The 12809-nt window shown below is 40.0% G+C and overlaps 1 protein-coding gene across 1 annotated transcript; it reads right to left on the bottom strand.

The window, feature by feature from the left end:
* Positions 1-570: 570 nt before the first annotated feature.
* grap2b (GRB2 related adaptor protein 2b) lies at positions 571-11820 on the bottom strand. Its single transcript, XM_063475658.1, has 6 exons — positions 11743-11820; positions 7113-7204; positions 6686-6808; positions 1503-1665; positions 1270-1353; positions 571-852 (listed from the first exon to the last, which is right to left on the bottom strand). The coding sequence occupies exons 1-6, from the start codon at positions 11818-11820 to the stop codon at positions 667-669; spliced, it is 726 nt and encodes a 241-aa protein (XP_063331728.1). The 3' UTR covers positions 571-666.
* Between the last annotated feature and the right edge of the window lie 989 nt (positions 11821-12809).

Below are 12809 nucleotides of genomic sequence, written 5' to 3'. Positions count from 1 at the left end.
TTTATTACTTTTCAGACATGGACACACACATGACTGAACCCACTGGATGGTTTACTTATAATATGTCTGCGCAATACCTTTTTGTTGTGTGGAGTCTGAGCAATCAGCAACAACTTCAAAAGTTCATAAATTACGGTAATAAAACATGGGCCTTGTTAGGAATCCAACACCATGATGTGATCAAAAAGTACAACCAACTTAATCATAAGGCTGACAAAAAAAAGTTTACAGAGTAGCATTCATGTGGTGCACTGATCATGCATAAAATGCATTTGTAAATGGAATGATTTCTCTCTGAAATAGTAGCATTAGGTACCTTACAATTGAAACTTAAATACTTTTCCAAATAGCACTGAATTAGACATCACCACTGGGCAGGACAGATCGATACATGAAATACTTTTTCATTAAAAAACAGAAAAAAAACATGTTTTAATCTTGACTTTGGCTTTTTATGTTTTGTCAATGACAAACATGAACGCTATCCTTGACATGATGAAAATTAAAATCTCACATGCTTGGTGTATTGGTGAGCCTTTTCCTGCTAGCAGTTTTGAGTTGCTCTAAGTTTGAAATTTAATCTCAAAAACACAAACAAAACCAGCATTAGACGTTTGACTAAAAAGTTGCAGTAGTTTTACAGATGTTTGTCTGTGGGCGGTCCTCTCAGATGGGTTTGGTGTAGTTGGAGGGGAAAAGGCCTTTTTTGCCCCTTAGCTGACCTTTCCACCAGGTCTGGTCAGAGACCTCCAAAACCTCAATGATATCCCCTGCACTGAACTCCAGCTCGTCCGCCTCTTCTGCCTTGAAATCGTAAAGGGCTCTGACCTGCGTTGTGTGGGAGGTTTTGCGCTAGATACAACAGAGGAAGATAGAAGACATAGATAAACTAATCAGTACTCTATATGTTATCAGCTAACTGTCACTGGCTAATTTTCAGCCCAATTTTCAAAGTTTTATTTACTATGTGCAGAGATTTAAAGAGACAGATATGTCTGAATTTGGGCAAAAATGTAATTTAAAAATGCCCACTGGGGCTTATTATAATTGTTATTCTAGGCTCCTTAGAAGTTGGCATTTACATAAAAGTGTACAGCAGATCAAAGGTCAAAGACTTAACTGCTCTGACTAAAGGTTATGCATGCACGCCTGAAACTGAAACTGTACAGTCACACAGTCTATATGGACAGGGATACACTGTATCTTACACACATTTCACAGATCCACAGTCATCAGTGTAACCACAGACATACGCACAGAGTTGTGTACCTGTCGTGGTGCTGGAGAAGGCGCGCGATCAGAAGGTGAAAAAATAGGAAGAGGAGGTAGAAGCTTATTTGAGTCTCCTCTTTCCTGTTGGGGCATAAACAAGTCACATTAGCGTTTCCTTTATGGCTGCCTTGTCATTCTGTGACTCCTGTTAAATCCACTGACAGCACCAGATGGTGACAGCACTAATGACTGTGTACATTTCCAGGCAGGTTTCAATCTTTAGCCCTTACCTCTTTTTGTGTCTCTTTCAGCAATAGTAGACTCTGTTTGGAGATGGATTTTTTTTTATAGTATTCCACCAGCTGATTGAGTGAGGGAAACTTTTCTGACCACAGGTAGTACTGCCCTCTGCTGTCACGCATCACCCTGAAGTGCTGAACATCTGCTGGATGTCTAAAAGGGTATAAGATGAAAACTAGGATCCTTTTTATCTGCATTTCTGTATTTCATTCCATGTACTACAATGACTTCATTGATGATTACAATGACTACTTATGTTTGTTCCATCCTTATAAAATGTGAGACATTGTGCTGTTATACCATCACCAGCCATTTTATTAGGTACTCCTATTCATTTGCTCATTACCATAAGTATCTTTTCAGTCAATCACAGTGCCGCAGCAGAAAGTATTTAAGCAATTAGACATGATTAAAACAACCTGCTGTTGTTCTAACTGAGGATCAGAATGGGGAAGAAAGGGGATTTATGTCACTTTGAACATGGCATGATCGTTGGTGTGCATCTCTAGCATTTACAGAAAATGGTCTGAAAAAGAGAAAGAATCCAGTGAGCTGCTGTTCTCTGGGTGGAGAGGAGCTTCAGGCTATTAGGAAGGCAACAGTAACTCAAATAACCACTTATGACCAGAATGTCTCTGAGCACAGAAGTCATTAAACCATGAAACATATGGGCTATAGCAGCAGAAGACCACACCAGGCAGCCTGTCTGAGTATTGTTCCTGACCATATCCATCCCTTTATGACCATAGTGTACCCATTTTCTGATGAGTGCTTCAAGCAGTATAACACGCCATGAAATCATCACGCACTGGTTTCTTGAACATGACAGTGCATACACTGTACTCAAATGTCCTCCACAGTCATCAGAGTTCAACCTAGCAGAGCATCTTTGGGAAGTGGTGGAAAGGGAGATTCACATCATGGAAGCGCAGCCAAGAAATGTACAGCAACTGTGCTATTGTGTCAGTATAAGTGAAAAACTTTGAATGTTTCCAACACTTTGTCCATTCAGAAGGCAAAATTTCAACCTGGTATTAGCAAGTTCAAACTTATCCAGTAGCTGCTGAGTGTCCCTCACACATAAAGGAAACTACTATTGTAATTGGGCCAGAGTATTTTTTTTTCTTTTGTCCTCAAACAAACAGCCACTATCTCATTGCAGCAACTAGCCACACAGAGGGAGACAGGTAGATAAGGTGAATAAAACAATGTATGCAAATCTAAAAGATGAAACGTCTTTATAATTGTAATTATAATTATAATAGTTACATAAAGTTTTTATATCAAAATTAATTATTAGTTATTTGCTCAGAGGGTTCGCTGTTGTCTGATTAAAAATTTAGAGCACAGACATGCATGCATGCACACACACACGCTGACACACTCGCACTCACACACACACACACGGACACACAGACACACCGGCAAGGACATGGACACACACGGATACAGACACAGACACACACACGCCCACACACAAACACGGACACACACACACAAATGTATGCTGCTACTATATTGCTTCAGCACTCAACAGTGAAAGAGAAAACATTGATGAACCTATGGCAAACATACAAAAAAGACCTTAAAGACAAGTTTTGTTAAAATAAACAACACAATAACAAAGTCTCTGTAGTTTCAATATAAAATTTGAATGCCTCAGGTATTCATCATTTTAGTAGTATCGGTCTGGACCTTAAAAGATTAGCTCATCAATATCAGACTGCTGCAAGCAGGTAAGTTTCAGAGAAAGAACGAAAGTGAATCGTCTGAAGGAAGTGGTTGACTCTTAATTAGTACATATTCATACTTCCTCTTGCCCACAACTGTGTGACGGTGAGAAAGACTGACAAAAAAAGAATTCCGAGAAGAACAAAATTAAATGGTGAGCAGTGAACATGCAAGGCAAAAACACGGTGTGGGACAAAAAATAAACACACACACACACTGTGTAAATTGCCGTACTGGAAGCCAACATGATAACCACTATAGACAAAAGCGAGCCATTCATGTCTACTGTAATTTCTTCACCCTGAATACAAGACTACATGTCATGTCTTGCAAAGGGGAGAAGGCGTGTTAAATATGTGAGGTATTTCTCCAAAAACTGGAAAAATAGGAGCTCTGTGGAATCCCCAGACAAAGGCTGAGTCACTACATTCCTACATGAAAGGCATCACCAGTGGGTGACGCTCCCCCTCACAGTGACCCTGTGTGACTGCATTTGAAGAAACATTTGCCTCTTTTAAACTAAACACCAGCATTGCACATTGTTAAATATATATAATGTTTGTGAAATGGAAGAACAGCAAATGTATCATAGAGTTGGCACAGAATTGCAAATGTTAATAGTCTAGCTGTTAGCAGTTGTTAGGCACATAGATTTCTCTCTGATTTCTCAGACAATTTCTCTGATTTAGATAACATTTACATTTACAATAATTGATTACACAGCAGTGGAGAGTAGACTTTATCACAGTAGATGTCTTTCTGAAAGCTCTGTAACTAAGTTTAAGAATATAATCCACCCACTGTTATCATCTTCAATGCCCTGTACCAACATAGAGCAGAGCAGCTATCTGAACGCTACTCCAACAGAGGTCGATTATCTTGTTAATAATTTTACCTCCTCACTACGTATGACTCTGGATACTGTAGCTCCTGTGAAAACTAAGGTCTCAAATCAGAAGTACCTGACTCCGTGGTATAATTCTCAAACACGTAGCCTAAAGCAGATAACTCGTAAGCTGGAGAGGAAATGGCGTCTCACAAATTTAGAGGATCATCATTTAGCCTGCAGAAATAGTTTGCTGATTTATAAAAGAAAGCCCTCCGCAAAGCCTTACTTACTCTTACTATTCGTCACTGATTGAAGAAAATAAGAACAACCCCAGGTTTCTCTTCAGCACTGTAGCCAGGCTGACAAAAAGTCAGAGCTCTACTGAGCCAACCATCCCTTTAACGTTAACTAGTAATGACTTCATGAACTTCTTCACAAATAAAATTCTTATCATTATAGAAAAAATTACCAATAATCATCCCACAGATGTAATATTATCTACAGCTACTCTTAGTACCATTGATGTTAAGTTAGACTCTTTTTCTCCAAATGATCTTTCTGAGTTACCTTCAGTAATTACTTCCTCCAAACCATCAACGTGTCTTTTAGACCCCATTCCTACAAAACTGCTCAAAGAAGTCCTGCCATTAATTAATTATTCGATCTTAAAAATGATCAACCTATCTCTAATAATCGGCTATGTACCACAGGCCTTCAAGGTGGCTGTAGTTAAACCTTTACTCAAAAAGCCATCTCTAGACCCAGCTGTCTTAGCTAATTATAGGCCAATCTCCAACCTTCCTTTCATATCAAAAATCCTTGAAAGAGTAGTTGTCAAACAGCTAACAGATCACCTGCAGAGGAATGGCTTATTTGAAGAGTTTCAGTCAGGTTTCAGAGCTCATCACAGCACAGAAACAGCTTTAGTGAAGGTTACAAATGATCTTCTTATGGCCTCTGACAGTGGACTCATCTCTGTGCTTGTCCTGCTAGACCTCAGTGCAGCGTTCGATACTGTTGACCATAATATCCTATTAGAGCGATTAGAACATGCTGTAGGTATTAAAGGTACTGTACTGCAGTGGTTTGTATCATATCTATCTAATAGACTCCAATTTGTACATGTAAATGGAGAGTCCTCTTCACCCACTATGGTCAGTTATGGTGTTCCACAGGGTTCAGTGCTAGGACCAATTCTATTTACATTATACATGCTTCCCCTAGGTAGCATCATTAGAAGACATAGCATAAATTTTCACTGCTATGCAGATGACACCCAGCTCTATCTGTCCATGAAGCCAGGTAACACACACCAATTAGTTAAACTGCAGGAATGTCTTAAAGACATAAAGACCTGGATGGCCGCCAACTTTCTGCTTCTTAATTCAGATAAAACTGAGGTTATTGTACTCGGCCCTGAAAATCTTAGAAATATGGTGTCTAACCAGGTTCTTACTCTGGATGGCATTACCTTGGCCTCCAGTAACACTGCGAGGAACCTTGGAGTCATTTTTGACCAGGACATGTCCTTCAACGCACATATTAAACAAATATGTACAAATATGTACTGCTTTCTTCCATTTGCGCAACATCTCTAAAGTTAGAAATATCCTGTCTCAGAGTGATGCTGAAAAACTAGTTCATGCATTTATTACTTCCAGGCTGGACTACTGTAATTCTTTATTATCAGGATGTCCTAAAAACTCACTGAAAAGCCTTCAGCTAATTCAAAATGCTGCAGCAAGAGTACTGACAGGGACTAGGAAGAGAGAGCATATTTCTCCTGTATTGGCTTCCCTTCATTGGCTTCCTGTTAAATCCAGAATTGAATTCAAAATTCTGCTCCTCACATACAAGGTCTTAAATAATCAGGCCCCATCTTATCTTAATGACCTTGTAGTACCATATCACCCTATTAGAGCACTTCGCTCTCGCACTGCAGGCTTACTTGTTGTTCCTAGAGTATTTAAAAGTAGAATGGGAGGGAGAGCCTTCAGTTTTCAGGCCCCTCTTCTGTGGAACCAGCTTCCAGTTTGGATTCGGGACAGACACCATCTCTACTTTCAAGATTAGGCTTAAAACTTTCCTTTTTGCTAAAGCATATAGTTAGGGCTGGACCAAGTGACCCTGAATCCTCCCTTAGTTATGCTGCAATAGACGTAGGCTGCCGGGGATTCCCATGATGCATTGAGTTTTTCCTTTCCAGTCACCTTCTCACTCACTATGTGTTAATAGACCTCTCTGCATCGAATCATATCTGTTATTAATCTCTGTCTCTCTTCCACAGCATGTCTTTCATCCTGTTTTCCTTCTCTCACCCCAACCGGTCGCAGCAGATGGCCGCCCCTCCCTGAGCCTGGTTCTGCCGGAGGTTTCTTCCTGTTAAAAGGGAGTTTTTCCTTCCCACTGTCGCCAAAGTGCTTGCTCATAGGGGGTCATATGATTATTGGGTTTTTCTCTGTACCTATGAAGCGCCTTGAGGTGACTTTTGTTGTGATTTGGCGCTATATAAATAAAATTGAATTGAATTGAATAGATTAATCAGTCTGAATACACGATTTTTAGCTAGTCGGGTAAAGTTACCCTGCAAACTCAAAAACATGCTAAATGCACCTGACAGAGATGGAGAAGTCGCCTGGAGCTGGTTTTCGGCTGCTTCGTATGAGAAAGGCCCCCACGGGCTGTGACATCAGTATCTCCTGGGCGTCAGTGCGACTGGTGTTTTCCTGATACCAGCTGGAGTTATTAAGGAGACAGGGGAGAACAGAGGTAGGAGATGGGGAGCAGGAAACATAAAGTTCAAGTAGTGACACAAAACCTGATGGTGCTGAAGGAGCTGAGGAGGTAAAAATGCATAATTTGCAGGCAAGAAACAATATAGGATAAAGTGATCACATGCTAAAGTAAGTAAGCAAAGTAAGTAAATGTAAGTCAGCTACATAATGCACTTTGAAATTATTAACAGGTGTAAATACATAAATACAGAAGCTAGAAGGAGGTTAATTTGAAAAAAAAAAAACATATGAAAACATGGTTTTACCTGGGGATGTGAATGTCGATATAGTTTTTTGGGACAAAGCCCATAGCTCCGTTGTGCTCTGCTCTGTACCAGTTCCCAGAAGTTTGCAGAATCTAATTTACACAATCACACAACACACATATATGAAAACAGTCAGATCATGTTAACGATCCATTAAAATCTGTCTGTAAGGCCAACTTCATGATTTATTGGTCAAAAATGAACAAAAAGTCTTATTACTTAAAAACACTATGATTATTACAAGTGGTGTTTATTGTCAACATATAGAAAGTACGATATAAGGATTTATGTCACATTTGACCTCTGACCTTTCCTTTAAGGTTAATAGATTGGTCTGAAGGTCAAAGTAATAATAATTCTCCATAAAGCTGTTTAAATCTATGTTTTTTACTGCCATTGTTAGTATTGACAACATACAGACAATAGGGAATAATATATAGGGATTCTAAATATCGCATTATTTTATTATGACCTTATTAGGTACACTAAATACATAACAATTTGAACAATTTGTATTTTGGGGGGGAAAATAGAAAAAGTGATCAGAAATGTTTTCACATATTATTTATTATTAAACATTTAAACTAATTTACTTAACGATAAAATTAATGTGGCAAACATACAAAAGCCACATAGTATAAAATAAAAAATAATAACTGTAATCACAATTATGCCAAAATGAAGTATGTTAAAATGGTGAAACAGCCGCTCCCACTTGGAGCAATGCCTGATCTCTGTGCATCAGCACGCATACATGTCCGCCAATCAGCCACAAGCTTCAATTCACTGAAGGTGATGTGAACATTAATGATCTTTTTTACTGCACAGCATTCTGCTGGGAAACACTGGTTGTTGACATTTATTCAAATGGGTTTTGTTTACCTACTGCCTGATTATACACTGCTGCAAACCAACCACACCCTCCATAGTAATGACAACAGTCCAAAACTGCTCAACTGGAGATGATCCAGGCATCTAGGGGATTCAGCTAAATAACCGTGATCAAAGTGGGACCCACCCCACGACCCACAGGACCCAAAGGATCCTCTGTTATCCTGTCTTGAACAATAGTTTTGTGTCCATGTGCCGATAGAACAATTCTAGTTCAGTGCCACAAGAGGGTTCTTCACTATATTAGACCAGTTTTGCTAAAGGTGTCACTTACTGGTGTATACTCACAGCCTTCCACTTATTTGCAGATCCCTGTGTGCTGCCAACTAAACTCTTACAATACATAATGCAGATTTTGGAGTACAACTGAAAATAATATCACAAGCATTCAAGCTATAGCAGTTATAGTGATCTCTGGTGAATGCCAATCAAGTTGCATGGTCCTGGTCTGTGAACACAGGTTCTCACTTAATGACACTGGGCTCTGCTCCTAACAGTGTGGCAGAAATATGGACATGAGTGTCCCATGGGAGGTAATTTCACTGGCAGTGTTCCTCCTGCAGTGGCGGTCCTACCTGTTTGGTGCCCTGGGCGAACACCCCCTCTGCCGCCCCTCTACCCCAACCCTCCACCCCAACCCCCCACCGAAACATAAAATATATTAAGGATTATGTCGGAACATACTGAATTTAACCAGATAGACATAAACACACACACACACATATATATATGAAGAGAGAGAGAGTATGCATAGTATGCAAACAGCTAACAAACAGCCATTATAATTCATTATACAATGAGAATAGGACAAATCAACAATTGACAATGACTAATTAATATTGTGCTGAACACAGTCCAAAAGATTCAGTAAGCTACATCAGTGTCTACTGTTTTTTTGAAATTCTATACGCGAAAGCGCGAGAGCCCTCGGTGCGCCTGCTTGCTGCTGAAGTCAAAGTAAACTTTATTGTCATCTCCGCTATATACAGTACAGTATGTATTAGATGCTGCTCCAGCCAGCCAGAGAATCCCCCGCCGCCCGGCCCTCTCCTCCCTGTGCCGCAAGCAGCAGGCGCACCTCGCAAACGGAGGGCGCCCTTACTCCCCGCAAATGGCAGTAAGAACACCGATCGGTGCCTATGCCATCCCCAAAATGAGCTGGCATGATGTCGGGGCAGCATGGGTACGAGCAACGTTGCCCGTGATGCCGCACCCACCACGATGCCACCCCGGGCAACCGCCCATGTCGCCCCTGTCAAAAACCGCTACTGTCCTCCTGTTCCGCCTCACAGAAAGGAGCACATAAGGGTCGTGCTGCTGGGCTGATGCCCTTCTGTGACCCTATTCAGATCTCCCTGTGCAGAGATGGGCAGTAACTGTAATCCTATTAACGAGTGAAGTAATTGCATGCATTACTAAATCATGATTTTGTTTGTGAGAGTGTCTCATGAAAATGACATACGAGCATGTGACGTCTGTGGCAGCAACAGACGTGTGTAGATCAACAATGGATAATATGGAGTGTGGGAGAGAGAACGACCATGCAGCGTTTAAAGCTTGGAAGTACTGACATTACTTTGAGTTTGATTCTGTAAAAAGTGACAAAAACATTAACATTAGCTGTACACTCTGAGTGGGAAAAAACTTTTCTACAGCAAAAAAATTAAACTTCAAATCAGAGCAAGTACCTAGCAAGCCGCCACAGAAATGTGAAATTCACAGAGAAACCCCCGGATCCCCCCACTGACATGATCGCTGCAGCACCCGGCAAACCTCCACCCGCCCCACCTGCTAAACAGGTGAAAATAGATTTAAGAGCAACAGGACTCAGTGCGGCTGAATCTTTGATTTTATTTATTTTTTGTTGTGTTTTACTTGAGTCTGTTTGAAAGAGTGAGTGTAAACACAAAACATTGTTTTATCTTATATGCTGGAATATGCAGAAAATAGGTTTAAATTTCTTCAAGTCAAAGACTGTTGCATATAACTAAATTTTTGCTTGATGCAATGTGCATAAAGTTAAAAGATTAAAACTAATTAAAAAATTTTTTTAAAAGGAGACATTTATTTGATTCAATTTTATATGATGGATTATATAGAAAAAATAGAATTGGGCTGAAAGGTCTATTGCTTTATAATATGTTCAGGTTGTGTATCATGTTTTTTAAAAGTAACTAAGTAATAACATAACTAATTACTTTGGAAAATAAATAATCAGTAAAGTAACAGGATTACCCTATTGGACAAGTAATCAGTAATTAGTAACTAATTATTTTTTTCAAGTAACTTGTCCAACACTGTCCCCGTGTAACAGCCTGTCTCCTTGTATCTCCTTCTACACTCCTGAGACTGTGCTGGAAAACACAGCAACACTTACCTCCTGTAAGAGTCACACTACATGTACAACCTGAATGGGCTGCAGGTATTGTCTGGTGCTATCAGCAGTGACAAGGAAACGAATAAAAAGGCAAAACTCGAGGAAAATTCAGGGGAGCTACGGAGAAATCGCCTGCAAAACCATTTTATTTGGGGGTTGTCTTATTACTTCTGTATGTATCAGTGTATCAGTTGTCACTGTCACTTGCACTAACCGCGCTTTAAGTTTCCCTGAAGATGCATGATTATGTAGAGACTTTGTGTTTTACTGTGATGTTCAAGTGTTCCAGTAAAGCTTTGTAGAAGTGTTTATATCTATAGATATAGATATAGATATAGATATAGATATAGATGGGTCCTTTTAAGCCATTTACTAGGCCAAAGTACCAGATGGCCTACACTGTAGAAACTGAGAATATTTTTTCTCTCAGTTATGATTAGTTCTGTGTGTGTGTTTGTGGTTTGCCTGTGTGAGATAGCTGTGGGTGTCTGTGAAAGTTATTTAGAGGCTGAGTTTTTGCTGATCCATTTCCTTGTATACCTTTTGTGTATGTCCACATGCTATACACCAATACACCGATGGAAGTGTTTTAATGCCGGGTGCAGTGGATTTACCTGCGCTAAATGCTGCAGTGCACAAATAAAACTGGCTTGCCCTGCAGTCTCCTGTAACACCTTTTTACAGGAGACCTCACTTTTAACAGCTTTTCTGAGAGGTTTACACCGGAACAACATCGAAATGTTTTTCCATTGTTCACATAGTTTGAAACGTATTATAACAATAAAGCACCCAGATTAAGGTTGCAGGTGTATATACTTAAACTAATGCTTCAACAAGGTGCTGAGTTAACAAAAGCGATGTGTGAAAGCTGCATCAAGAGTCATTGTAGCTGTTTGTCTGCTAGTTTGATGTTATCTGTGCGTTCACCTCTGCTATATGATTTTACTTTTTGATTCTGTCAAGAAGATATAAAGATTTTGTTGCAATGGCAACGTAAACAGGAAGGAAACTCGGACTTAAGCAGCAGGATGCAGTCGTGGTTGGCTGCGCAGAGAACTGAAGAGGGCTTCAGAGAATAGTACAGTGCACCATTGTTGCACAAGTGTGATAAAACACTAATATACATGGAAATACTCTGCATTATACTCAACATATATATATAAAATCTGACATTTGAATGTTTTTGCATGCTAACAACATTTTATGACTTGTGTGAAGAGTGCTGCTGCTAAAAACAAACCAAGGAAGTGTTTGCATGTCTATGTGTGTGTGTGTGTGTGTGTGTGTGTGTGTGTGTGTGTGTGTGTGTGTGTGTGTGTGTGTGTGTGTGTGTGTGTGTGTGTGTGTGTGTGTGATCCTTACTTTCAAGCAGTCTCCTCTTTTGAAACTCAGGTCATCCTCCGCTTTAGCTTCAAAGTCAAACTTGGCCGTAGCCTCCATCGTAGACAAACCTAAGAAAGAATGAAGAAACAAAAGGTTAGAAGTACTCCAGTGTGTTCAGATAAAAATATTGAAATGATTAATGAGCCGGGAAAACAGACGTGTGTAAGTCACCCATCAAAAGAAACATGGCACTGACATCAGTTGGTGCTCTTCTAGTATCTTAATGGACGGAATAATTCCCCACTCAATTAAGGACAGTCGCTATGTCTTTTCCCTTGTGTCCTTTGAGACTACAACCTGTGTTAGCACCTCTACAAAATCCTTTAAGCGCCCGTAAAGCATATGTTCTCACCTTGAATTTTGGCCACACACACACACACACACAAAAAAAAAAAAAACAGTGTTATTTGAAGGGCTGTGCAATGTGTCTTCAGAGAATCAGGAGCAATGCGGCTGCTCGGAAAACAGGAGGGCAGCCGGCCGTAACTCAAAATGACGACCTGTCAAGTACCTCATCAAAGAGCCAAAAATGTTGGGTTTACTCACCCGCCTTTGTACAGTTCTCCAGACAGAGCTGAGTTCATGCGGCTTACGAAGAGAAGTGACAAATTTACAAAGAGAGATGACGAACTCCCTGTCAGTTCACAGGAAACACACTGTCACCTCTGGCCAGCATACACTCACACGCTCTGAAATACACACAGTGCAGAGATGCATACAAACAGATAGGAGCTCAGGCTCGGTGTCAATTAACAATATAAAGTGTAAGACATGTCAGTGTATGACAGCTAAATTTTAATGCTCCTTTATTAATGCTCATCTGTGCTGCAGCTGAGTATTAATAACTCTCATGGGAGCGCACTTTTTTTTGTAAACCAAAGACCCACATGTCATTTTTGGATCTTCAACCTTTACCCACACCACGTGACTTTAGTGGTAATAAAGATGGTCACCAAAAACAAATCTATCAAATCTACAGTTACTGGATGTTTGAAAGACTTCTTTTGTTTTTGTTTTTGTTTTTTTACTTACCATAGTTGATCAGG

Source organism: Pelmatolapia mariae, linkage group LG6 (assembly GCF_036321145.2).
Source record: "Pelmatolapia mariae isolate MD_Pm_ZW linkage group LG6, Pm_UMD_F_2, whole genome shotgun sequence".
NCBI lineage: Eukaryota > Metazoa > Chordata > Actinopteri > Cichliformes > Cichlidae > Pelmatolapia > Pelmatolapia mariae.
The sequence above is the reverse complement of the archived record's forward strand: the minus strand, read 5'-3'. Positions and strand labels throughout refer to the sequence as shown.